The 23,292-nt window shown below is 35.9% G+C and overlaps 10 protein-coding genes and 2 non-coding genes across 12 annotated transcripts; 10 read left to right on the top strand and 2 right to left on the bottom strand.

Moving 5' to 3' along the window:
• Positions 1–152: 152 nt before the first annotated feature.
• On the top strand, positions 153–2,522 carry RAD4 (Rad4p; the record flags this gene model as incomplete). Its single annotated transcript, XM_003955631.1, has 1 exon — positions 153–2,522. The coding sequence occupies one exon, from the start codon at positions 153–155 to the stop codon at positions 2,520–2,522; it is 2,370 nt and encodes a 789-aa protein (XP_003955680.1).
• A 189-nt stretch (positions 2,523–2,711) lies between these two features.
• On the top strand, positions 2,712–3,689 carry SPT2 (Spt2p; the record flags this gene model as incomplete). Its single annotated transcript, XM_003955630.1, has 1 exon — positions 2,712–3,689. The coding sequence occupies one exon, from the start codon at positions 2,712–2,714 to the stop codon at positions 3,687–3,689; it is 978 nt and encodes a 325-aa protein (XP_003955679.1).
• A 406-nt stretch (positions 3,690–4,095) lies between these two features.
• Positions 4,096–4,168, top strand: KAFR0Btrna8R. Its single transcript has one exon. It is a non-coding gene; the product is annotated as a tRNA-Arg (tRNA).
• A 431-nt stretch (positions 4,169–4,599) lies between these two features.
• Positions 4,600–4,980, top strand: BUR6 (negative cofactor 2 transcription regulator complex subunit BUR6; the record flags this gene model as incomplete). The annotated part of the gene is made up of 1 exon (XM_003955629.1): positions 4,600–4,980. One exon carries the CDS (start codon positions 4,600–4,602, stop codon positions 4,978–4,980), a length of 381 nt encoding a protein of 126 aa, XP_003955678.1.
• Positions 4,981–6,351: 1,371 nt separating this feature from the next.
• KAFR0B02440 (uncharacterized protein) lies at positions 6,352–8,037 on the top strand (the record flags this gene model as incomplete). The annotated part of the gene is made up of 1 exon (XM_003955628.1): positions 6,352–8,037. One exon carries the CDS (start codon positions 6,352–6,354, stop codon positions 8,035–8,037), a length of 1,686 nt encoding a protein of 561 aa, XP_003955677.1.
• Positions 8,038–8,190: 153 nt separating this feature from the next.
• On the top strand, positions 8,191–8,262 carry KAFR0Btrna10E. The gene has a single exon. It is a non-coding gene; the product is annotated as a tRNA-Glu (tRNA).
• A 334-nt stretch (positions 8,263–8,596) lies between these two features.
• Positions 8,597–10,870, bottom strand: COG3 (Golgi transport complex subunit COG3; the record flags this gene model as incomplete). The annotated part of the gene is made up of 1 exon (XM_003955627.1): positions 8,597–10,870. The coding sequence occupies one exon, from the start codon at positions 10,868–10,870 to the stop codon at positions 8,597–8,599; it is 2,274 nt and encodes a 757-aa protein (XP_003955676.1).
• A 480-nt stretch (positions 10,871–11,350) lies between these two features.
• Positions 11,351–12,334, top strand: MYG1 (Myg1p; the record flags this gene model as incomplete). The annotated part of the gene is made up of 1 exon (XM_003955626.1): positions 11,351–12,334. The coding sequence occupies one exon, from the start codon at positions 11,351–11,353 to the stop codon at positions 12,332–12,334; it is 984 nt and encodes a 327-aa protein (XP_003955675.1).
• Positions 12,335–12,716: 382 nt separating this feature from the next.
• BEM2 (GTPase-activating protein BEM2) lies at positions 12,717–19,010 on the top strand (the record flags this gene model as incomplete). The annotated part of the gene is made up of 1 exon (XM_003955625.1): positions 12,717–19,010. One exon carries the CDS (start codon positions 12,717–12,719, stop codon positions 19,008–19,010), a length of 6,294 nt encoding a protein of 2,097 aa, XP_003955674.1.
• A 122-nt stretch (positions 19,011–19,132) lies between these two features.
• Positions 19,133–20,350, bottom strand: OXA1 (membrane insertase OXA1; the record flags this gene model as incomplete). The annotated part of the gene is made up of 2 exons (XM_003955624.1): positions 19,133–20,239; positions 20,312–20,350. 2 exons carry the CDS (start codon positions 20,348–20,350, stop codon positions 19,133–19,135), a joined length of 1,146 nt encoding a protein of 381 aa, XP_003955673.1.
• A 185-nt stretch (positions 20,351–20,535) lies between these two features.
• Positions 20,536–21,369, top strand: PET122 (Pet122p; the record flags this gene model as incomplete). The annotated part of the gene is made up of 1 exon (XM_003955623.1): positions 20,536–21,369. One exon carries the CDS (start codon positions 20,536–20,538, stop codon positions 21,367–21,369), a length of 834 nt encoding a protein of 277 aa, XP_003955672.1.
• A 186-nt stretch (positions 21,370–21,555) lies between these two features.
• Positions 21,556–22,887, top strand: KAFR0B02380 (2-aminoadipate transaminase; the record flags this gene model as incomplete). Its single annotated transcript, XM_003955622.1, has 1 exon — positions 21,556–22,887. The coding sequence occupies one exon, from the start codon at positions 21,556–21,558 to the stop codon at positions 22,885–22,887; it is 1,332 nt and encodes a 443-aa protein (XP_003955671.1).
• Positions 22,888–23,292: the final 405 nt, after the last annotated feature.

Below are 23,292 nucleotides of genomic sequence, written 5' to 3'. Positions count from 1 at the left end.
GTATAGGCCTTTATTTTTTTTTTTGTCTCATCGCACACACATGCAATATATTATCAATTACCTGAAAAGGATGGGAACAAGCTGAAAATTTTAAAATTCCATTAGATCTACGCAAAGAAGGCGATATAGTTATCTTTATATTGGTACTACGTATGGATGGTGACTTACCAAAGGAGTATTTTGAGTTGATAAGAAAGACTTTAAATGAGAAAAAGAGAGAAGCTGTTTCTGGTCGACCATTAAAGAGGAAGAAAAGGAGAAATACCAGATCTACCACCGAGGATGTCCAGAATTCATCCGTTGAAGTTATAGATTTGGAATCTAATAGTAATGATGTTCAACTTGCAACAGAAGTCATTGATTTGGACAGCGGAGGGGGAGAGGCCATCACTATGTTAAACTCCGAAGTGTCTGAAGATCAACATGATGACAGTGTTGATTCTGATGAATTTGAAGACGTCGAAGACACTGATTTCGAAAATTTGAATGATATCTCCATCACCATAAATAAAGAAGAAAAACCAGTGCATAAGAATAAGACTGCTAGGAAAAATGTTTGTTCTAATGAAGAAAGAAGGAAAAGAAAATTCATCCATATGTTTTATTTACTTTGTCTACTGATAAATGGCTTCCTAAGAAACGAATGGTTGAATAATTCCAAACTTCTAAGTCGTCTTGGTGATTTAATTCCAGAAAAGGTTTTCGAACAATTGCATCCTCGTAAAGATGAAGACATGCCCTTAAGAAGTACAAGAAAGTTATTGGACGGCTTGAAAAAATGTATGGAAATTTGGAATAAACATTGGAGAATTACCAAGAGATACGAGTCAATAGGATGTTATATGAGATTCTGGGATGAATTCGACGAGAAATGGTCAGGATATTCACAATCATTAAACAAAAAGATGTTTATCAAAAATGTGTTGAAAGGTGTAGGTGATAGGGATTTAGCAGCACAAGGATTTGTTGCCTTGTTGAGATCATGTAATCTTAATGCAAGATTGGTGATATCTATGCAGCCTCCGGATTTTACCAATTTAAGGACTCTGGAATCATTATCAAACTCAGCAGTTAATGTATCATATGATGATATGATCAAGTACCCTCTCTTTTGGTGTGAAGTTTGGGATAAATTCGGTAAAAAATGGATTACCATCGATCCTATTAATTTGAAAACTATAGAACAAATAAGAAATGCTTCCAAATTAGAACCTCGTGGCGGTGCACCCAAAAGGCGTAATCAATTACGGTACGTCATTGGATATGATCGTAAGCAGGGGACTCGTGACATCACACGTAGATATGCTCAATGGCTCAACTCCAAGACAAGGAAGAAGCGAATTACTAAGGATAAAGAAGGTGAAGAGTGGTTCAACAGAGCTATTTACGCCTTAAACCGTAGAAAGCGTACCAAAATTGATGATTATGAGGATGCTTATTTTGATCAAAGAAATGCGAATGAAGGCATGCCAGATAATCTACAGGATTTGAAGAATCACCCATATTATATTTTGGAAAGGGATTTGGGAAAAAACCAAATAATCAAGCCCAATGCTAAGGAATCAGGATATTTGAAACTAAATAACCGTGTGCATGGTGTGTTGAAAGTATATGAACGGAAAAATGTTATCAATTTGAAAAGTGGTAAACAATGGTACATGGAGGGGAGAGTATTAAAAACTGGGGCACGTTGTAAAAAAGTTATAAGGAAGAAGAACGTGAGGCTTTCTAACATAGATGATGATAATGAGGAAGAAAGGCTCTATAGTATTGATGATACTGAAATATATAGGCCTCCGTTGGCTTCCGCATTTGGAGAGATAACAAAGAACACGTTCGGAAATATTGAAGTGTTCGTTCCAAGTATGATTCCAGCAAACTGTTGTTTGATCGAAAGTCCGGTAGCGATAAAAGCTGCGAAATTTATAGGAATTGAATTTGCACCGGCCGTAACAGGATTCAAGTTTGAAAGAGGAAAAAGGTCCAAGCCAATTTTAAGCGGCGTGGTCGTTTCAAAACTCTATAGAGAAGCTGTAGAAACGGCCATTGCCGGCATTGAGAACTCGATAGAAGAAGATGAGAGAAAAGGCTTCGAATTGAATGCTTTAGAACAATGGAACAAATTCTTGTTGAAGTTACGCATCAAGAGTCAATTGAACCAAGTTTATGGTACTGTAGTTGAGGCAGAGAAAAAATCTGTACCAGTTGAAACCCCAGAAGCTGGTGGCTTCTTTGTCACAGGCTCCGAATCAGTTGTAGGTCCGAATATTTCAAATTTGAATGACTGCAATGTAGAAATGAATGATGGAAGTGCTACTAATTTATCAGATCAGTATAGTGAAGGTGAGCCGATGGGTGGTTTCCTGCCGGTTTCCACTGAACGGACGAAAAATGGTAATTTTGAAGAGAAACAAGAAAGCGATAATGAATTTTCCAATAATGATGAAAGCAGTAATGAATTTGGAGGCACAAAGGGTACTGATGATGAATATGAAGACTTCATGAATGACATGGAACTATAATGGTGGGATAGATATACCACTATTTTGATGTCATTGTTTCGTATATAATGATACAGGTTATGTAATATCAACGGTACACTTTTTTTCTTTTGCAGTGAAAGGATGTATTATTTAAGATTGAGATGCTTCATTCAATTTTACAGATATTGCAAAAGTTAGAGATCAAAACAATTGAGAAAGTCTCAACGAATGAGCTTTTTATCGAAATTATCAGAGCTTAGGAAGACAACACCACCAGCCAGGAAACTAACGCCAACAGCTACTGCTTCTAAGAATAAATCAGAAGAATTCACATTACTTCCAAAGAATTATGTACGTGATGAGGACCCAGCAGTAAGAAGATTAAAAGAATTGAGACGAAAAGAACAAGCGATCAATAATGTTATAAGTAAGAAGCCACGCGCTCGGAAGAGGCCCTCATCAGGCCCTAAGAATAAGGTGGCTAAAGAAGATGGTGGTGACATTGGGACAGTATACAAAAAGAAAATTGGGTCGAACACTACTGTCAGTAGACCACAGGTTAAAAAACCTGCTCCTTTAAAGAAGATGAGTTTTGAAGAATTGATGAAACAGGCTGAGAACAATGCGACTATAAGTCCTACGGTGAAATCAGAAGCAAAACATGAAACTTCATCTGCTAATAGAATAATGAAACCAAATTTCAAACACTCCAGTTCCAAGCTTAATCCAAGACATAAGATTGATGCAAGAGCTAAAATAGAGCCAGGGAAAGAAAAGCCGGTGAGATTATCTTTGCCAAAGAATAAATTTGCACAACCAAATGATAGGATAAGAAAAGAGTTAGAATCAAGGAAAAAACATAAGCAGGGATATAGACGCAATGAACTAGATGAGGAAGACTCGGATTTGAGTGATTTTATTGAGCATAGTGATGATGATGACAGATATAAAAGACGTACACTAACGTCGTATGACGATCCTGGATATGACAGGGATGAAATCTGGGCAATGTTTAATAGAGGCAAAAAACGCGATCCCTATGCATATGATGATTATGATGAAGGGGATGATATGGAAGCTAATGAGATGGAAATTTTAGAAGAAGAAGAGTATGCTAGAAAGATGGCAAAGTTGGAGGATAAACGTGAAGAGGCATGGTTAAGGCGGCGTGAAGAAGAGAAAAAGCGTCTAAAGGGAAAGAAATAGTATTATGAATGCATTTGATAAAGTATCACTATCAATATTTTGATGGGGGAAGTATCGTAGCAGTGTTTGTTGCGCACTGCCTCACAAAACCCACTATAAATGGACTATTGAGTGCATTGCACTATGAAGTAAGGTCCTTGAAAACCGGACAGCTGCTACGTACACAGTATATACTCAAAATAGGTCAATGACAACTATTGTTATTATTGAGGTAAATGCCTAGCCTTTGACACATAACTTTGCTCTGGAATCGTGTCGTAAGAGGTGGAATAATATGCACTAAACTAACTCTAGGCGTTTGAAACACAAATCACAGCTGATGATGGCCGAAAAGGGAGCTGAAAATTGTATGTTCATATTTAGCCGCATTTAGGATGCTTAAGGACAAAAAATACCAATATTCTTATTCCTCGTGGCCCAATGGTCACGGCGTCTGGCTACGAACCAGAAGACTCCAGGTTCGAGTCCTGGCGGGGAAGAATGTTTTTTTTTTAAAAAAGTTTTCAAATTAAGCCAATATTTCTTGGAATATAAAAACTCTATTATAGTAATGAATAATTAACGAACGATCAAGTAAGGCAACATGCAATTGGGGATACAATTGTAGAGAGAACTACAGTACTTAGTTAATACTTTCATTGCTGATGCCAGTGTACAAATAATGAATTACTTCTTAGAGAAAAGAAAAAAAAACTTTTTCCTGGCGGAATCAGAAAAAAAAAGTATATAAGCGAAATAAAAAGCGCTGGATGTCGATGACTTTCCCAGTTGGACATCTTGTACGGGCGATTATCTACGCATTTGTTTTGTTTTTCTTTTCTTGCGGTTTCTATAGAAATTTAGAAGAAAGGCAAAGGAAGGAGATGAGTAGAGAGAGATAAGTAGGGAAAAAAAAATAATAGCAAGGAGAATGGAACATTTATTAAATCCAATTGGCGAACCAAGTGTGGTTCAAAACACAGTCAATGCAGGTGAGAGTGGTGAAGAATTAAAAGATGTATTTGATAGGATAAGGACACATTTTCCCCCTGCTAAAATTAAAAAAATAATGCAAACAGATGAAGACATTGGTAAGGTTTCGCAAGCGACGCCTGTAATTGCTGGTAGATCTTTAGAATTTTTCATGACAATGTTAGTTAAAAAAAGTGGTGATGTTGCAAGAAACATGGGTTCAAAAAGAATAACGGCCGATATACTGAAGAAGACTATAATGGAGGATGAAAAATTCGATTTCTTACGAGAGAATGTATGTGGTGAAGAGCTCAATGAGGAAGAGGAAGAGGAGACTTGATATCATCGTAATCAGTATGATTTTCATTTCCTCGTTTCTACTAGTAACCTATAGACAATATTTTGCATTTATTTTCATTTCACACATGTATTTTTAAATATATTTCATCTTCTATCAACAATGATAATTAACGATTCCCAACGTTTATTGATATATTCAAATAAATGAAACCCTAATTCAGGTCTTGTTGTCAGGTGATATTTCAGATCATGTGATGCTGAGAGACCAAAAGTTCTTCAATTTACGCTTTGCCGCTCTTTCTTCGCTGCACGGAAAAGTCACCCGGAGGGGCTGGAAAAGAGAGACAATATATTTATGCAGTAAAGGAGGTGGGATGTGTGCATTCGGAGATATATTTCGACTTGTACGACTCTTTCTAGCAAAACAGGCGACCTAGTTGTTTTTCCCTTTGCTGTTGATTTTCTCTCTTCTCGTCGAATAGCAAGGACGAACACTAACCCACTTTCCTAATACAGTAACGCCATTTCTTAGAACGGTAACTTTTAAGACGACAGTTGATTATAATAAAATAATTTGTGTGTAAAAATAGTCACAAGCAGCAAAGCGGCACATGCATGCGTTGAAAGTACTTCCATTTAACGTTTCCCACTGCAAGAATTCAGAACTCTTACCGCCTTTGAACTTGTAGAAAGCCTAAAACTGTAGAAAACAGATGGTCCCTCTACCAGGACATCTGCAGCAGTAAGAAACCCATTCTAGGTAAGGAAAGCGTCGTTCCTTATTATGGTTTTCTTTACGCCTTCTGTATTTCCATGTTGCCTACCATTTCGCAGCAATTAATTTATATATATATATATATAGTGTATAGAAAGATTGCCTGTGAGCCGCAGTAACAATAGTAGATTACGTTTTTTGTAAATTACTCATCTCCTTCGTTTCAGTATCTTCAGCGCCGAATTCTTCCACCATCAAGGGGCATTGTATTATCACGAGCTACACTGCCTTACCTTCTCAACGTCAATTATAACTACATCAAGAATATTGATATATTTATATACATACATATAAAGCCCAACTGAACTTCATTTCCATTCGAACTTAGTTACCAACTGAAATTCATTCCCAAAAAGGACAAAAGCAACAACAACATATACCATCAAGAAGAAAGAATTTCCACCGTCTAGTCACCGCTGCCGCTGCAAATCTAACATAAATCTACCAAGATAACAATTTTTTTTTCTTCTCTCTTCCTCTCTCAATTTGTTAATACGGTACTCAGCCGCTGCATATACCGAATTTAAAAATAGCCTTTGACACATTTTTAAAGATCATTTTCATATCCTTCGTTAGTTTCATCGAAGCATTACATTATATCGTGTCATTATCTATTACAAAACATATACAGTAAGAATGAACTCAACTTCAATTTTACCCGCCGCTTCAACCGATAGTTCAAGTCTGTATTCGTCAAACTCCATAGTAAGTTCTACTAGTATTGCAAGTTCAAGTAGATTCTCACCGAGATCAAATTCAACAACTGATTTATTCGAAATTCCTTTATCAGTGACACTTACGAAAAAATCAAGTAACAGTAATAATGCTTGCTTCAATTATATTAATCCTAATTTGAAAAGAAGAAATACAGTAGGTCATCATTATCAACAGAAGTCTACTCAAAATTCGATCTCTTATAATGATTACATCTTTCGTACCATCCCTGAACTTGATAATTTAGGAAGATACGGTATGAGGCATTCAAATATTACAAGATCTGAAAGCGTATCGTATAATAGAAATTGTCAACCTATAAACCAACTCCCAACTATACCAGTATTGAATGTAAACAATAATCAGATATCAAATCATGATCTTAAAACTTTAGCAAAATCATCTGCCCAACAAAATCTTTCACTGCATTTAAAACTCCCCCAGCCTCTTCCTCCCGTCCAATCTACTCATTCAAATAATAATCACAGTAATAATAATAACCAAGATAATAATAATAATAATAATAATAATTCATATTCTAAGTCTCGTTCACGTCATCGTTCTCATAAATCATCCGGGTCAAATAGCAGACCCTATTCTAATCAACTATCGGCTATTCCTGAAAGGAGAAGTTATCAAAGTCAAAACAATTTACATAGACAGTATATTAATCATCCACACTTCCAAAATAGAACCTTCCATCCAAAGAATGAATTATCACCATATCAATTGCAGAAAATACAGATGAGACAACCTTTCACATTTGCAAATGGGGAAGTTTTCACTCCAAAGTATCAATTAAAAAGATCTAGATCCTGCACTACTCAGCGTTTTGGCTCCGCCTCTAATAAATGTTTTAAGTTGGATAATACTGTTGTCACTACAACTATTATAGAAAAAGTTGCGGTAAAACCAAATGAATCCACAATAAAGAGATCGAAATCCACGTCAAAATTTGGCGCATTCTTTAAAAAATTTCTCCCCTCATCATCTTCCAAAACCTCACTTTCCACACTGACTTCTTCTTCCTCTTCTTCTTCCACTCCTTCTTCTCCAACACCAGTATCAGGAGTAATGGATGCACAACCTTCCTCTCCTCCATCCTCTTTGATGCATGCAAGACATGACCAAGATAAAGTGTTTTCGACAAGTTCATCTCTAGAGTCAGCTTCATCAATAAGTACAGTTGAAACAATCGTTCAACCAAATGTGAAACAACCAAAAGCAAATCCTGATTTTGAATTGATCGAAAAGATGAACAAGTTAGTCATTTCAGAAAATCAAACTGTTATGGACAAGAAAACTTTACAGACATCTTCAAGAAAAAGTAATACATGTGTAGGTGCGCTGGATGCTTCTAGCACTACGGCAGACTGTGAAGATCTTAAAGCCGTCAGATTTTCTGATAAGGTTCATGTTCATGAAACTTTCTCCTTTTCAGACTATGAAAGAACTGGCTCTGTTACAAATATAAATAAAAAGGATACATTTTATGATAAAGCTAACTCCTTCAAGATTAGAGAAATTAGGGATGAAGTCAATCAATACAAAAGAAATGAAATGATGGTTCATGTCGATAGCGTCAAATATACTCATTTTTTTAGATAAACTTTTTTTATGTATATATAGATTTCAGTTAATTCTAAACTCAGTAGCTATTTCTAGAGTTTTTTCTTTTAAACAAAGCAGTTTGGTTTTGGCATTGTTTCTATTCTACCAGTTAACAACATTAAGTGAGCCTTTCAAAAATATTAAATCATATCCGATATAGTGTAACGGCTATCACATCACGCTTTCACCGTGGAGACCGGGGTTCGACTCCCCGTATCGGAGTAATATTTTTTCTTTTTGAAATTCCAAATTATTTTTTTTAATGTTTTCCCAAACAATGAATATGTTTTAAATGAGAAGTCTCTGCGACACTAGCAACAAAATTAATATTTCAAGAACTTCGTTCAAATATAATCAACTGAGAGAGATTATTAATTTCTTAACAAAAGTTTACTCTATATGACTTATATGCACGGTAAAAATAAGATGTAGAATAGACTCTAGTTTATAAGATACCAAATGAATAATTGGAAAAAACTAAGAGATTATAAAGAGATAATCACCTTTACAATGGCTACTTTGCCAACTTGACAAATTATTGGCTGGAATTTTAGTTTCACTCTTTCGACTGACCTTTGAGGTCATGTGTGGTCATTTTTTCCAGATTATTATTCAAAAATTCTGTAAAAACATCAGGATACATTAGATCATTAATAGAACCTTTTTCTATTTTATCACTATCAGCCAGTTGCAATACAGCTTCATAATATTCTGAATATGATTGACTTATATATTCTCCTATGGCTTCAATCAAATGACCAGCAATCTCTTTATTGTCAATTGACTCCGTAATTGTTTTATATTTTTTAGGAAGTTGACTGTCAATAATTTCCCTTAGTTCTAAACTCTTGGAAATTGATAATTCGGTACTTTCTCCGCTTATCTGTAAAATATCTCCCAGAATTTCCATCGATGCTAATTCAGTAAATTCCTTGATGGCTTTACGTAGTTCTTGAACCAATTCGGACCTTGCATCGGTCATATTATTAATTTTTTCAGGAATCGAGTCCTTTGACATAGAAAATATGGATGAGTTAGTTCTTCTTAATGATGAAAAAAATGCTTTCATACCCGAAAGGTCAAAACTACCATGCGTTCTTGTGTCATCAAATGTGTAATTAATGTTGAAGTTTTGCATTTCATTACGCAATAGTAGTAAATTTCTCAGGTATGATAACCTCACATCTAGGTTAGATATAATTTTCCCATCCTTCAATAGTGTTTGATATCCTTGTTGTAATGAAAAAATACAGCTATGTAGGACATAATGAGCCAGGTTGTCGAACACAACAGAATTAATCATCTCATATATCTTGAATAGAAGTGCTAAGCCTCGAACAATTGGAGGATAATATGGTTCTACAGATGCTACTGATTTTTTATCCTTAAAATTTTCAATGTATGCCTCCACAAAGTCCTCATCTTCTTTTTCACCATCTTCTGATTTGGATTTACGATTTGATATGATAAAATCATCAATATTTGGAGTATACTTACTTATATTTTCATCCACATAGACCTGAACTCTGTTGATTAATCTATTTTGCAAAATTTCCATAACTGGTTTAAATATTTTATCGTAATGTATTTGATCGAATTGTCTTAAATATTCATTCGAATTTTCTTCAAATTCATAGTACGGTGTGAATAATAAAACAGATTCACAAAGGAGGTTGATATCTGTTTCTCTTAGTATTTTATTCCTTACAGTATCATAAAATGGTGAGCATAATTTTATGAACCAATTATTAATAGCTTTTTTACAATTGATTTGAGGTGGGAAAAATTTGACGAAGAGAGCATATTCTTTTTCACAGAGTTGTTGGAAAAAAGATTTATTATCCTGAATAAATTTAACAAGATTAGCATCTTTAGCTCTAACAATAGTCTCGTCTAATTGTAACCAAACAATGGAGTTTAATAATCTAGATCTGATTTGGAAATATTGATCAAGACTATCATTCAATATCGAGTTCAATTCACCCCGATATCTAACAAACGTAGAGTTGTGAGCATAATCCACCAATTGAGATGAGTGTGGGAAGAAAGATTCCGAAATCGAGGCAAATTTATTGTAAGCCAAAGCATCTCTTGCATTATTTGACATATTTTCCTCTTTACTAATAGTTTGTGTAATTTCGTCGTTTAAATTCTTCAAAAGATTGATTAGATAATGTGAGATCAGTTCGCATGCCCTAATTAAACATTGCTTATACTTGATCCGATAAGTTTCTGCGTTTTTAAAACTGGAATTTGATTCTAGGAAGATTAAAGAGGAACCTATTGTAGATAACAATCTCTTGAAGGAATCCTTCTTTACAATGTTTGGTGAGCTAGCATGATTCAAACGACGTATGGTTTGATCTAATGATTCGAAGTAACGTAAAAAATCTGGTATAGTCTGCGAAAGTTTCGTGTAATTTTGATGTGATTCGTACAATTCGTTTGTAGTATCAATAAATTGAGTAGTATCATTAGAAATTTTATCGAATGAAACAATACTTTCGGCGAACTGGTCACTTATCTTTCTCGTTTGATCCAAAATTGCAGTGTAACCTTCAATATTCGCATTTAATTGATCAAGATACTCCGTATATTGCTTATATCTTCCACAGACCGTCGTGTTTTCACTCAATTTCTCTTGTACGGTCTCAACAGAGGAAGAGGTAGTAGTACTAGTGAGTGTACTCTTATCAATAGACAGGAGCAACTTTTCCAATCTTTGAGACAAATAAGTGTCATCTAATAAATCGGACACATTACTTTGAGTAGAGAAAGGCTGCGAGGCTATACTTTGCACTAATGAATCCCTTCTAGTTGTAGGCATCATGCAGCTTGAATAAAATCACTAAAGTATAGTCTGATCTCCAATTATTTAAGAGAACCACTCACTAGAATGTATCATTTAAGAATTGCATGTTCATTAACTTTCATGAAACTTTCGTGGCCCGAAGAAAGACACCGTGCCCGCCATAGAAAGAATCGACTTGCACTGTACCACAGTGCAACTGACAAGAGATAAAACGCGTATATACAGCAGATTTATAGCATTCCAGAGACCGCTAAACAGCATGTCAATGGAGTAGATGGAGTGTGCCATTACCACTCCTCCATCTGAGGGAAGAAAGTAGTTTTCGCTTGAAATTGTCAGCTGTCTTGCCCTTCTTTTTTTTCAGCTGTAAATTTTTCAAGCAGAAAAAAAAAGAGCTGCAGTGAAAAATTGTAATCGATGAGGTGAAATAAACTGCCATTTTCTACTTGTTTACAGAGCGTTAGTGTAATGGAACATACTGATAAAAAGGTTAAGACAATGGTTAAACAAATTTGTACTCATTCAGGTTCTTTCCATGCTGACGAGTCCTTAGCTGTGTATATGCTAAGGTTATTACCAGAATACAAAGATGCAAAGCTTGTTAGATCCAGAGACCCTAAGGACTGGGAAGAAAGTGATATCGTGGTCGATGTCGGTGCTCAGTATGATGGTGTCAAGTATTTTGACCATCACCAACGTGAATTCATGGAAACTTTCTCGAGTGATTTCCACACTAAGTTATCAAGTGCTGGTCTTGTTTACAAGCATTTCGGTAAGAGAATCATCAAAAGTATTCTAGGCGATGTTTCCGAAGAAGATTTGGACGTCCTATATTTGAGAGTCTATAAGCAGTTCGTTGAAGCCTTGGACGCCAACGATAATGGTATCAGTAAGTACGATATCAAAGACGACATGGGGATCAAGGCAAGATTCAATGACAATGCCATTAGTATCCCAGGTATTATTTCTGGTATGAATCCCTCATGGAATGGTGATAGTTCCGCAGAAAATTTCGATAAGTGCTTTTTGAAGGCCAGTGCTTTCATTGGCAGTGCCTTTGTCACATTGGTGGAAGGATATGGTAACTCTTGGTTACCAGCCAAATCTCTTGTGAAGGAAGCTGTTCTGAACAGAAAATCCTGTTACGAAAGTGGTGAAATTGTCATTTTAGAACAATTCTGCCCATGGAAGGAACATTTGTATGAAATTGAAAAAGAATTAGGTATTCAAGGGCAAACAAAGTTCATTCTATTCGTGGATTCCTCTAATTCTTGGAGAGTCTCCACTGTTCCAGTTTCCTCTGGCTCATTTGAATTCAGAAGAGGCTTACCAAAAGCCCTAAGAGGTCTAAGAGACGAGCAACTGAGCGAAGCAAGTGGCGTTCCAGGTTGTGTTTTCATCCATGCGGCTGGTTTCATCGGTGGTGCCAAGACCAAAGAAGCTGTCTTGCAACTAGCTAAGATGGGTCTTGAACAGCAATAACAAGCAAAAGAAGCCAAGTATTGATATTACATATTCCCTAATATATAATCTAATTATTTATTTATTTATTAAACTGACCAACACGCCAAACAGCCACCTCTACCAGCCGATTCTGTCGATGCTCATCGAATCGCTGCTGGTATTGCTGTCATTTTTCAAATTTGCAACGACAGTCGCGGTATGGAAAATCTAAAAAAGTAAAAAAAAAATAACTAAACGTGTTCGTCCACTAAGTTATTTTTCAAATCAAAAAAACTTGAAATTCCTACAAGGTTTGAAACCATTGAAACAACAAAGGTTTGATACAGAGTATAGGTAACAAAGTCTTATTAGATCGGCAGACAGGGTTTTTTATAGTTGTTTATTTAATTCCAATAATAGCATGAAAAACTTTTTATGGTCGTCTAAGCACAAGAAGTCTTCAAATTTAAAGACTTCTTCTTCTCCGAACTCTACGGGAAGAGACAGCTACACCGTTCAGAAGTCTAGTTCTAGGTCTTCTTTGTCTGGTTCTCAAAGTTCTAGTAGCAGCCTGTCGCAATATCTACACGGAACGCATCATTCTTCTAGAAATGGTAGAAATCTATCGCTTCCCCTTTCAAATTCTAATTCACATTTGCCAACTGAAAATTACAACAGAAGGAGTACCTCAAAACTACCTCTAAGAGATCATTCCAATAGCCCACTGACGCATACTACTTCAGATGTATATCTTTCAGATCCGAATTCAAAGCTCACGAGAAGCTCACTTTCCACTAGTAGAGAAAATTCTTCTTTGATCTCTGAAGATATTGGTAGTATTTCTTCCAAAAATAGATCTCAATCGCATGATGCACTCTCTATGCATAATAGTACCATTATACAAACCGATCGTTCTTCTCCAGATCAATCTAGACGTAGTACCCTACCCGATATTTTATCATCCATGACGTTGAATGATTCTGCTCCTAATTTGGCGCGTGAAAGTACTAATAGTATACAAGACACAATTAATTTAAATGACGAGAACTACGATTCAACCGTTTTAAAATTTGGTTGGATTAATAGGTCTCATGGACAAATAATAGCACAAAATACAATGACTTCATCAGCATCATATCAAGCGCTTCGCTCGGATAACAAAACTAACTACAGAGAAAGCAGACTTTACAACTCAGATCTAGTAACGAATAATGGATCTGTCCCAAATGATAGTGCTGAAATGATATCTTCAAGAAATAGTTTAATATTGGACTCCCAAAAAATCCCGGATTATAGGATCTACAAAGCACAATTGAAAGGTTGCGTATTCAATCTGTATAAAAGTGGACTTGGTAATAATGTTAAATCTTTTGATCCCCAAATACCTAGTGATGAGATCCAAAAAAATGATGAAAATTCTCAGGAATATCAACAACGTAGGACATCTACTCACTCTTCACTTTCAAACATTGACAATTATAATAATACAAATTCAGATAAAAAATTCACTCACAATTCAAAATATGAATTGAGATATCTCAATGATAAAGGCCCACATCCAGATTTGAAACTAGATCAAGACGGAAACATTCTTGGGGGAACCATCGAAAGTTTATGCCACACTGTAGTCTTTTCAAGAAGCGCTCCTTCGTCCCATGATGAACATCAAACACAAGTTGATGCTGCTAAGGAACAAAGACATATCATTAATCTCATCCTAATTCTTCCACTGATCAATCATCTAGTAAATTTTTTGGTAATATTCAATCATTTCGGCTTAACTTTCACGAAACATAAGTCCAAATTAACAAGTGAATCTTTGCAATACTGTAATATATCATCCACTTCCGATAATTTGATGACAGATAGATTAGCATTAGTGGTGAAAACACTTCTGGACGTATTACCCGGTTATCTTCTAGATAATGAAATCTTCCACGCAACGTTGCAACTGCTAGATACTTTATCATTACATAATGATGAAGTCTCAAATAGATTAAAAATATCGGTTGCAGATAAACATAATGAACTGACTAAATTAACATCATTTGTCAATTCACGTGATACTACTACCAATGCCGATATTACAGACTCTATTTTAAACGTAAACAACTTTTTAGCATCAAATATTAAAGACATTGCAGAGCAAGTTCACAATATTAATTTAAAATTCGACAAAATATGGGCACCACGTTTCGATTATTCCCTTCTTTATTCATCTGAATTCACTAATACAAAATTAATAGCGATGAATCCATTAGTGTTTAATAATAATGAAAATGTACACTATCTAGGTAGATTACTTATTTCTCATCTATTTGATACTTCTTCAGATATGAATCCACGACTTAGAGCGAAACTCCTGGTAAAATGGGTACAACTGGGCTCTAGATTTGAACATTTGGGTGATATGGTCTCATGGCTCGCTATTGCCACAATCATGTGCTCAGTGCCAATTTTGAGATTACTGTCTTCATGGAAGCATGTCCCTGAATCTACCTTAAAAGTCATCTTCAGAGATTGGGTACCAACCATAGCCCAGTTAGACAGGAGAAACATGTCTTCAAAACCAACGAGTAGTGTATTTATCTTGGCACCACCTAATTTAGATAATTCTTTCATAAGGTCAAATGTCATTTCATATTTCGGCGATTTAATAATTCATACCAACAATCTACCACAAGAGACAAAATTCAAGTATTTACAGAAAAAAATAAATCGTACCAAGAATGCATTCCACAAATGGCATCAAAGGCTAGATGCTATTGATGCCGAAGATAATGACGTAAGAGCTGCTAGCCAGATAAGGGATATTAATCCCGAAACTAGCAATATTTATCAGTTTTGGAAGTATCATATTACTCGACCTCCTTTAACCATACAAAAACTTATGGATTTAAGTTTGAAACAAGAACCGCCCGTAATAGATCAAAAAGCCTACTCAAAAATTGGGTTTCGAAGGAGTGCACTAATAACGGGCAGTTACTTACCAATTCTTTTCAATACCATGCTGCCGTCTTATTCAATATTCCCTCAGCAATCGTTAATTGGCGCTGCCGGATCATCCACATCTGTGAAGATCGTGCCTCCACCTAGGTCATCAGTGCGGTCATCGAAGTCGCTCCCCGTGAGTAACCCAGTCATGCTTTCCTCTACGAACCCTTCTATCATTGATAAAAACCAAATTACTGGGGTTGAAAATATCGATGATCCATTGTTAAAGGAGCTGGAGTTAATTCCTTCAAGTAAACAATTTTTAATGAAATCAATCAGAGATGTCTTCAACATCGACACAGATGTTTTTCATGTTTCAGACGATTTAATCTTCAAATCAAATTTTGTCAATGATTCTAAATCCTCTGCTGCTAGTTTAGTGGTAGAGTCTCCAAAGAGGTTTTCTCAATACTCTTTTAATGGAGCCTCAAATAAAAATATCAAATCCTCAAGGGACTCAGAAAGATTCAGCAAATCTTTAGAAACTATGGATTTTTTCAAAAATATTGGTACTGTACCCGATTCTTTGCAGGAATCTTTCATTCAAGTGGTCTTGAAGGCTGCTTCATTGGATAAGATGCTGGACCTTCTTGTTTTGACGGCCAATATATTCTCAAAATTGGTCGAAAGTAAGGATTTGGAAAAATATTATCACAATAAAAGAAGAAGACAAGGAAATAGTAACTCAGCATCACATAATGTGGAAACTACTGAAAACAACAATGTGGGTTTACTAGACTATGCCTTTTTAAAACTGGTTATGGATAATGACAATTTCACCGAAACTTTCTTCAACACTTACAAGAGCTTTACGACAACGCTACCTGTTTTAGAAAACCTAGCAAAAAGATTCATTGGTGCTAAAAGCTGTGCAGCTGCAATTTCAAGGATATTAAACAATTCTGACGATGATTACGCGAACAGCGCTTCTTCTGAACTTAAGTTTCCAATTTGGGACTCTAAATCATCAAACGCCAGTGGGGTCGATCTTTCTTCTGTCGTCAAAATCCAACTTGGAGCAGCCGAAGCTATCCTCCATCTAGTTCTATATCATTATATTGATTTCACAGAAGATGCTAAATGTAACTCCACTTTCTTAGATATTTTGAAAATAATGGAAAAGGAAATTTCGCAAGAGTGGCCCGCTAGAATTAAAGAATTAAAAAAGACATCCGAATCAAGCAATGAAAATACAAATGAGATTGAGCTGTTGGTAGATAACTTGAAAGAAACTTATGAAAAAACCAAAATCAACTATCAAAATCAACTTTATAAGCCAGTGGGTATTGGTAAAACAAGAAGGCAAATTATGGAACTTTTAGAATCATATAAAGCATTGCCACTTGTTGAACTAGGCTTTCAAATTGAAGAGGGAAAAATTTTGGATCCTATGGTCTCAAGGTTTAAGGAGCTAAAATATGATAGTTATGAAGAGATTATAGACTGGGTTTGTGAACTAGATGACTTACTTGCAAGAAAGACAGCCATGGTCAGCAAGCAGGAATGGTTTAGTGTATATCAGGTTTTCGAACTGGCATCGACTGAATCACTTACCTCATTTTTCTCATATCCATTATTGTCATCATCTGCTAACATGGTAAATTCAAATTCATTTCAGTTGAAAGATATGGAAATATCCAATGTTTTCAACTGGTTATTTTCTTTAACCATTGAAGGCGACTCTAAAAAATCCTTCAAGCCTTTCCAAAGACTGCCTTCTTCTGTTCAACTTTTGGTAAGGCTTCATTCTTCTTTAGGTACTTTATTTATGTTTGCCGCAACCGACTTCAATAAAACTTATGAGGAGCGTGTAAAATGCTGTGCAAAGACTTTACAGATTTTAAATTACGTGCGCTGGAAGAATTCATCTATAGATTTATTCGCTTCTGAAGAAGAAGATTCAAGTCAAATATGTCCTCATATTCCATCCTTCATTGAAACTGCAATTTGCAATGCTATGGTATCACCTGAAAGTAGATACTTCGAACATGCATGGAACGCAGCTCTTAACTTATTATCAAATAGCCCTTCTACCAAAGTATCTAACGTTTTGATTAGCATAGATAATCACCATATTAGAAGATTTTTGGAGCTTGATAATGTATTTTCTACAAAGACAAAGAACTTATCTACTTGTCCAGGCTGGTTCATTGGCCGATTATTAGAAATTTCGCAATTTGTACCAAATATGAGTATCAATAATTCGAAATTAATTAATTTCGATAAAAGAAGATTTACTAATAATCTCATTTCTAATTTTTTGGATTTAATTCCTGAGGCTACAATGCATGGGGACGATAAATTTGGGAATGTACTATTCAACGATTTTGAGGACGTCAACAAGGCTTATAGAAAGCGCATCAAAATCGTTGCCGCAACAGAAGCTAAGTCGATCAAATTCCAAGGAAATGGCTTATTTAATGAGTTACTTGCGTTAGAAACAGAGAAGGTGAAACGTGAAAGTAGTAAATTAGAGACGTTAACCATACAAGAAGAAGATTCTAGAAGAGTTAATCAAGCATTGAGTCGTGATCATAGAGATTCTATCTCAATCGGAGCCAATTCATCTGCACGCTTGAGATCTTCCAATAATGATGCTGGATTTTCTCCATCTGCATCTTCACCTTCCATTTCTTTGGCAAGAGCTAATAGAGGTTCTGTTTCTGCGGTGTCTACCAAGGGTTCCACTGTATTAAATAGTGGTACCACCAGTGGTGGCGTTGGAAAAAAGCTAGGTGGATTTTTTAGGAGACCGTTTTCTGTAGCTGGGTTCAACACATCCACATCAAATTATTCTTTAAATGCTGCGTTGAATCAAGATGGTAAAAAATCAATTGATCCTAAATACCTTCCTGAAATTTTGATAAATGAATCCAAACCAGTGCTATCACTAAAGACATTCGAAATCAAAAACATTGTGGAAATAATCAACCACAGAAAGAACCCTGCTTACAATTATTCCTTCAAAATTATTATGCAGAATGGTCAAGAGCATATGTTTCAAACTGTTGGTGCTAATGACTTATATGACTGGATCAAAATGATCAAAACTTCGAAGCGCTACTCATTTCATTCACAAAAATACAGGGGTAAAACACATAATAAAATTTTTGGAGTTCCACTGGAAGATATCTGCGAGCGTGAGGGTACTATAGTTCCAACAATCGTCGTGAAGCTTTTGGAGGAAATCGAATTGCGTGGACTTGACGAAATTGGTCTTTACAGAATTCCTGGTTCGGTGGGTAGTATAAATGCCCTAAAAAATGCCTTTGATGAAGAAGGCGCAGTTGATAATTCCTTCACTTTGGAAGATGATAGATGGTTTGAGATTAATGCAATTGCTGGTTGTTTCAAAATGTACCTGAGAGAGCTTCCTAATTCTCTATTTTCCAATAAAATGGTAGGAGATTTTACTGACGTTGCCATGAGACTGAGATCTTCCGAGTTAAAGTATGATGATTATAATAGGGAACTAGTAGCTTTATTAAATAAATTACCGGCCTGCTATTATGAGACTATGAAGCGCATTGTTTTTCATTTAAATAAGGTTCATCAACACGTTTCCAACAATCGTATGGACGCGTCCAACTTAGCCATTGTTTTCTCCATGAGCTTTATAGATCAAGAAGATTTAGCAAGTAGTATGGGTCAAAAGCTTGGCGCGATCCAAACTATTTTACAGCATTTCATCAAGAGTCCTGGTGACTTCTTTGCCCAATGAACAATTCACTTTGGTATATATTTATTATTTATTGTTTAATTTTAATTTTCTTTCGTTTTGATGTTGATGGTATTGATATTATATATACACATATAGCTTATTCACAAGTTTTTGTAAGAAGCTTAGTCTTTCAATTCAGATCTACGCACTATTCTTATTTTAGCATCATCCTTTCTTTGTTTGATTTCGTCCTGAAGCTTTTTCTGTTTAGCATACATTTCTTGCTTTCTTCTTGATTGTGCCTTAGCATTTGCAGCATTTTCTTTTAGAGTGGCCATAATACCTTTATTTTCCACAGATATTGATATTGGTTGTTTTACGACTTCAAAGATTTTTAACTTTGATCGAATCCATTTATTTCTCAGAATTAGAGTCTGTACGACTGAACAAAACCCGTTGACTGCAAAATATAATACTACAGCTGACGATAATTTCATAGTAGCAGGAATTGATAACAAAGGTAAAATGACAAACACTCGTTTCATTGGACCAGAAAACTGCTGTGCACCAGTTTCACCTCCGAGTCTTGTGAATCCCATGAAGACAGCTGCCGTTATGAGTTGCAACCCAAGATAAGGATCTGCCATCGAAAGATTTTGAAACCAGAAGGCACCTTGGTCACCAAATCCATCCACGGGGAAGTTAGCCATATTTCTCAAACCATTGAAAAAGCCAAGAGCAATAGGCATTTGTAGTATGGGAGCGAATAACCATCTGGTTTTTACCCCATTATCACTCAATAGTTTCTTTCTTTTCAATGCAATCATTTGACCTTTGGCCAAGTCTGTAGTCTCCATCAGGTCTTTTGTAATTTTATCTAATTCTGGCTTTATTTTAGAATTTCTTGCCACTGTATCAGATGATTTTACATACAGTGGGAACAGTAAGAGTCTTATAAGTACGGTTACCGTACATATAGTGCCCCACCATGGCATTCCAGTGTAAACATGAGTGTACTCCAAACAATGTTGAATGATATCAGCCGGCCAATGCCATGTCTGTGCCAAACCTATACTATTTAAATAACCAATTTGATTCGATAATTCGCCGGGAAGTGAGGAAACCTGATCCAATATAGTTGATGAAGTTTGAGATAAGTCATCAATTGAAGGCAGACTATTCTGAATCTCATTTATTTGTGGCTCTGTAGATTTATAACGTCTAAATTGACCTCTGGTGTTCAAAGGAACCAGTTTCAAAGCTGTTGTTCGACTAACCACATTTGTTGACTACGAAAAAAGCTGATGTCAGTAACTAAGCTTTCTATAAGAATGGCTCAACAGAGGGGAAATGATACATACAATTCGCAATCTTGCTTGAAGAATCGAGGATCTAAACATGCCAACGAAGTCGTTAACTATCTTTTCAACATCCTAATTTAAGTCGATGCTGGAACATTTTCTAGATACAGTATTTATATTTCTAGTCCGAACTACAAAAGAGGCCCATCGAAGAAACATAAAGAAGCTTCCAATCGGGACATACATGCTCAAGAAACCCAATGCTAAGGATTTCCAAGCGATTTATGACTGACGATGTTAGAAGACGACTTTTCTTAGGCTGTTTGAACCGTGAATTTGATGTAGTGCTGGCAGAGACTAGAAAGATACCTACAAGGGAAATGGATTACAATTTTTTGCAGGTTTATCTGAGCAGGAGTGTTCAATGGGGCCATGTGGACTCTGTGGACTTTATTTGGCACAAATATGTGATGCGGAACCCTATATTGCTCATAAAGCCTGAAATTCTGTGTCAGATGAGCAACCTGTGTCTCTACGCTGACAGAAGATTCATTCCCGAACAGATTTACAGCTATTTCGACAAGGTGTACAGGGGTCATATAGAGGAAGAAGAATATCTCAACTGGAAATTTGAATTATTGAGGAGCAAAGTAGAAGCATTTGCCAGAGGCACCGGCATGAAGACAGAGTTCAGTGAGAAATGGAAAGTGTTTCTTGAAGATATCGAGAATGAATTGCCTAAAAATGTAGTATATCGTATTAGAGATTTCCCACATTTGACAAAAGGTGTTAAGACCAAGAAGGACAGAGATACATTGCAGGATCTGTTGTTTACCGACGATAGAAGGATCACTATCAAGAACTCAAGTACTTTGCCCCTATTACTTAATATTCTACTGTTACAAAGTGAAATTTATCTTTCAGATAAGCTATCTTTGTTCATGAAATTTTTTGAAAGCCACACATCGCTACTATTCGATGACTCAGTTGCCATATTGTTAAAACTTTGTCGAGAACAGGGGCAAAATAGCTACGAATTTGCCCAATTAACGAGCTATATTAGACAGCATGGGTCACAACTTTCCACTGCCAAATTAGCTAACCGGGAAGTACGATAAGGCAATATCGACACCAAAATACACTCATCAACTTTTATCAAAAGATATCGATGAGCCGCTTTTTGAAATTTTTAAGAGAAAAAAGAACTGACATTTTATATTGGTTATTACGAAGAGTACAAACGGACTTTCAGTTGAATGAAGTCGTTTATCAAATCTGGGTCGATAGATATATTGTGAGGTAAGATGAGTATGGATATCCCATCCAAGTTCAATTTCTTCAAAGGTCATCCGTCATTTGATTTACTCCCACGTGAAGAAATTCTCGAGGCAACAACACAACTATTGGCTTCTAAGGAAAGACCCTACGATTCAGACACGTCAAATAGGCATCCTTTAACCTATGGGTCCAATGAAGGTGCACATTGGGTGCGTTCGACTATCTGTAAATTTAATAATGAAGAAATTTTCAAATTTGGGGAAAATTATGGTGCCAGGAGTGCTCCAGAATGCTTAAACCTAACGAGTGGAGCGTCGTACGGTGTTTTAAATATTTTGTTACAGTGTACTTTGCCCCATAATAACTACACGAGACAAGCATTTATTATTTCACCAACATATTTCCTCATTAATGATTGTTTCATTGACGCTGGATTCCATGGTAAGCTTACTGCAATAAATGAAATGGGAACTGATTCAATTGATTTTGACACTTTGGAAAGTAATTTGGCTGAATTGGATAGTATTAAAGCGGATGTAGGCACACAGTGTATAACGAAAAATGAAAATTCAAAAGGTAAAAAAATTTATAGATACGTTTTATATTGTGTGCCAACGTACTCAAATCCAAGTGGACATACATATTCCCTTACCACAAAGCTGAGATTGCTCGAGCTTGCCAGAAAATACGATATATTGATTATAACAGATGACGTGTATGATATTTTAAATTACGTTGACCCACTGGACGCACTACCTACACCGCCTAGAAGATTTGTTCATTTAGATAGGGAAACTGTCATGGATCCTTACGGAAATACTATTTCCAATTGCAGTTTCTCCAAATTAATTGCACCTGGTCTGAGATTTGGCTATCAAGAAACCGTTTCATCAATGCTCTCACAGCAACTGTCCAACGGGGGCGCTAATTCGTCTGGAGGTACGCCATCACAATTGAATTCAATGATTGTAGGGACCATGATTGAAAAGGGACTTCTAACAAAATCAATTCAGGAATTTAGATCTGTTTATAAAAATCGAGCCGATACTCTTTATTCGTCTATTAAGAAGTTTCTACCAGAAAATACAATTGTTGAAAAGCAAAAAGGTGGATATTTCTCATGGATAACCTTGCCTATGGGGTATGATGCAAAGGAAGTAGGGAAAAGATTGAAAATCGCCTCTGTTTTGGTTGCTAATGGTTCAGAATTTGAAGTAATTGGCGATCCTAAATATTGGGGTAGTAGGTCCATGAGATTATCTGTTAGTTTTCTGGATACTACGACTATTGAGAACGGTATTGAATTGTTTGGCTCCGTGTGCAAGGACTATGCAGCTGAATTCGATTTACCATTTTAGAATGGTATTCTGTATATATGAAGTGTAACAATGTAGATCACATAGCCCATTGAAATACACATCCAAGCGTCATAGCACATACCACATACTCAAACTTACTTATCAAGATATTTCTGTACATGCTTGCAATCGTACCGTATGTTCTACAGTGTCGCTCTCGACCACTGCACCTCGCCAAAGCAAAATCTTCAGCTTAGAAAACTCTCTTGATTTTTCTTTTCTCAGACTAGCACATCATATTTTATGACAATCTGGCTGTCGATTATTGATATATGCTCATCATCAGTACTCAACGACACTGTCATCTGCAAATTCGACCAATCATATCAATTCTACCTGAACTTGAAAAGCCCTAATTTAGGGCTGAAGTCAATTTATTTTCTTCTCACCTTTCACGAAACGACA

This window comes from Kazachstania africana, chromosome 2, assembly GCF_000304475.1.
Source record: "Kazachstania africana CBS 2517 chromosome 2, complete genome".
NCBI classification, from domain to species: domain Eukaryota; kingdom Fungi; phylum Ascomycota; class Saccharomycetes; order Saccharomycetales; family Saccharomycetaceae; genus Kazachstania; species Kazachstania africana.
Note: the sequence above shows the minus strand (reverse complement) of the source record. Positions and strands in the feature narration are given on the sequence as shown.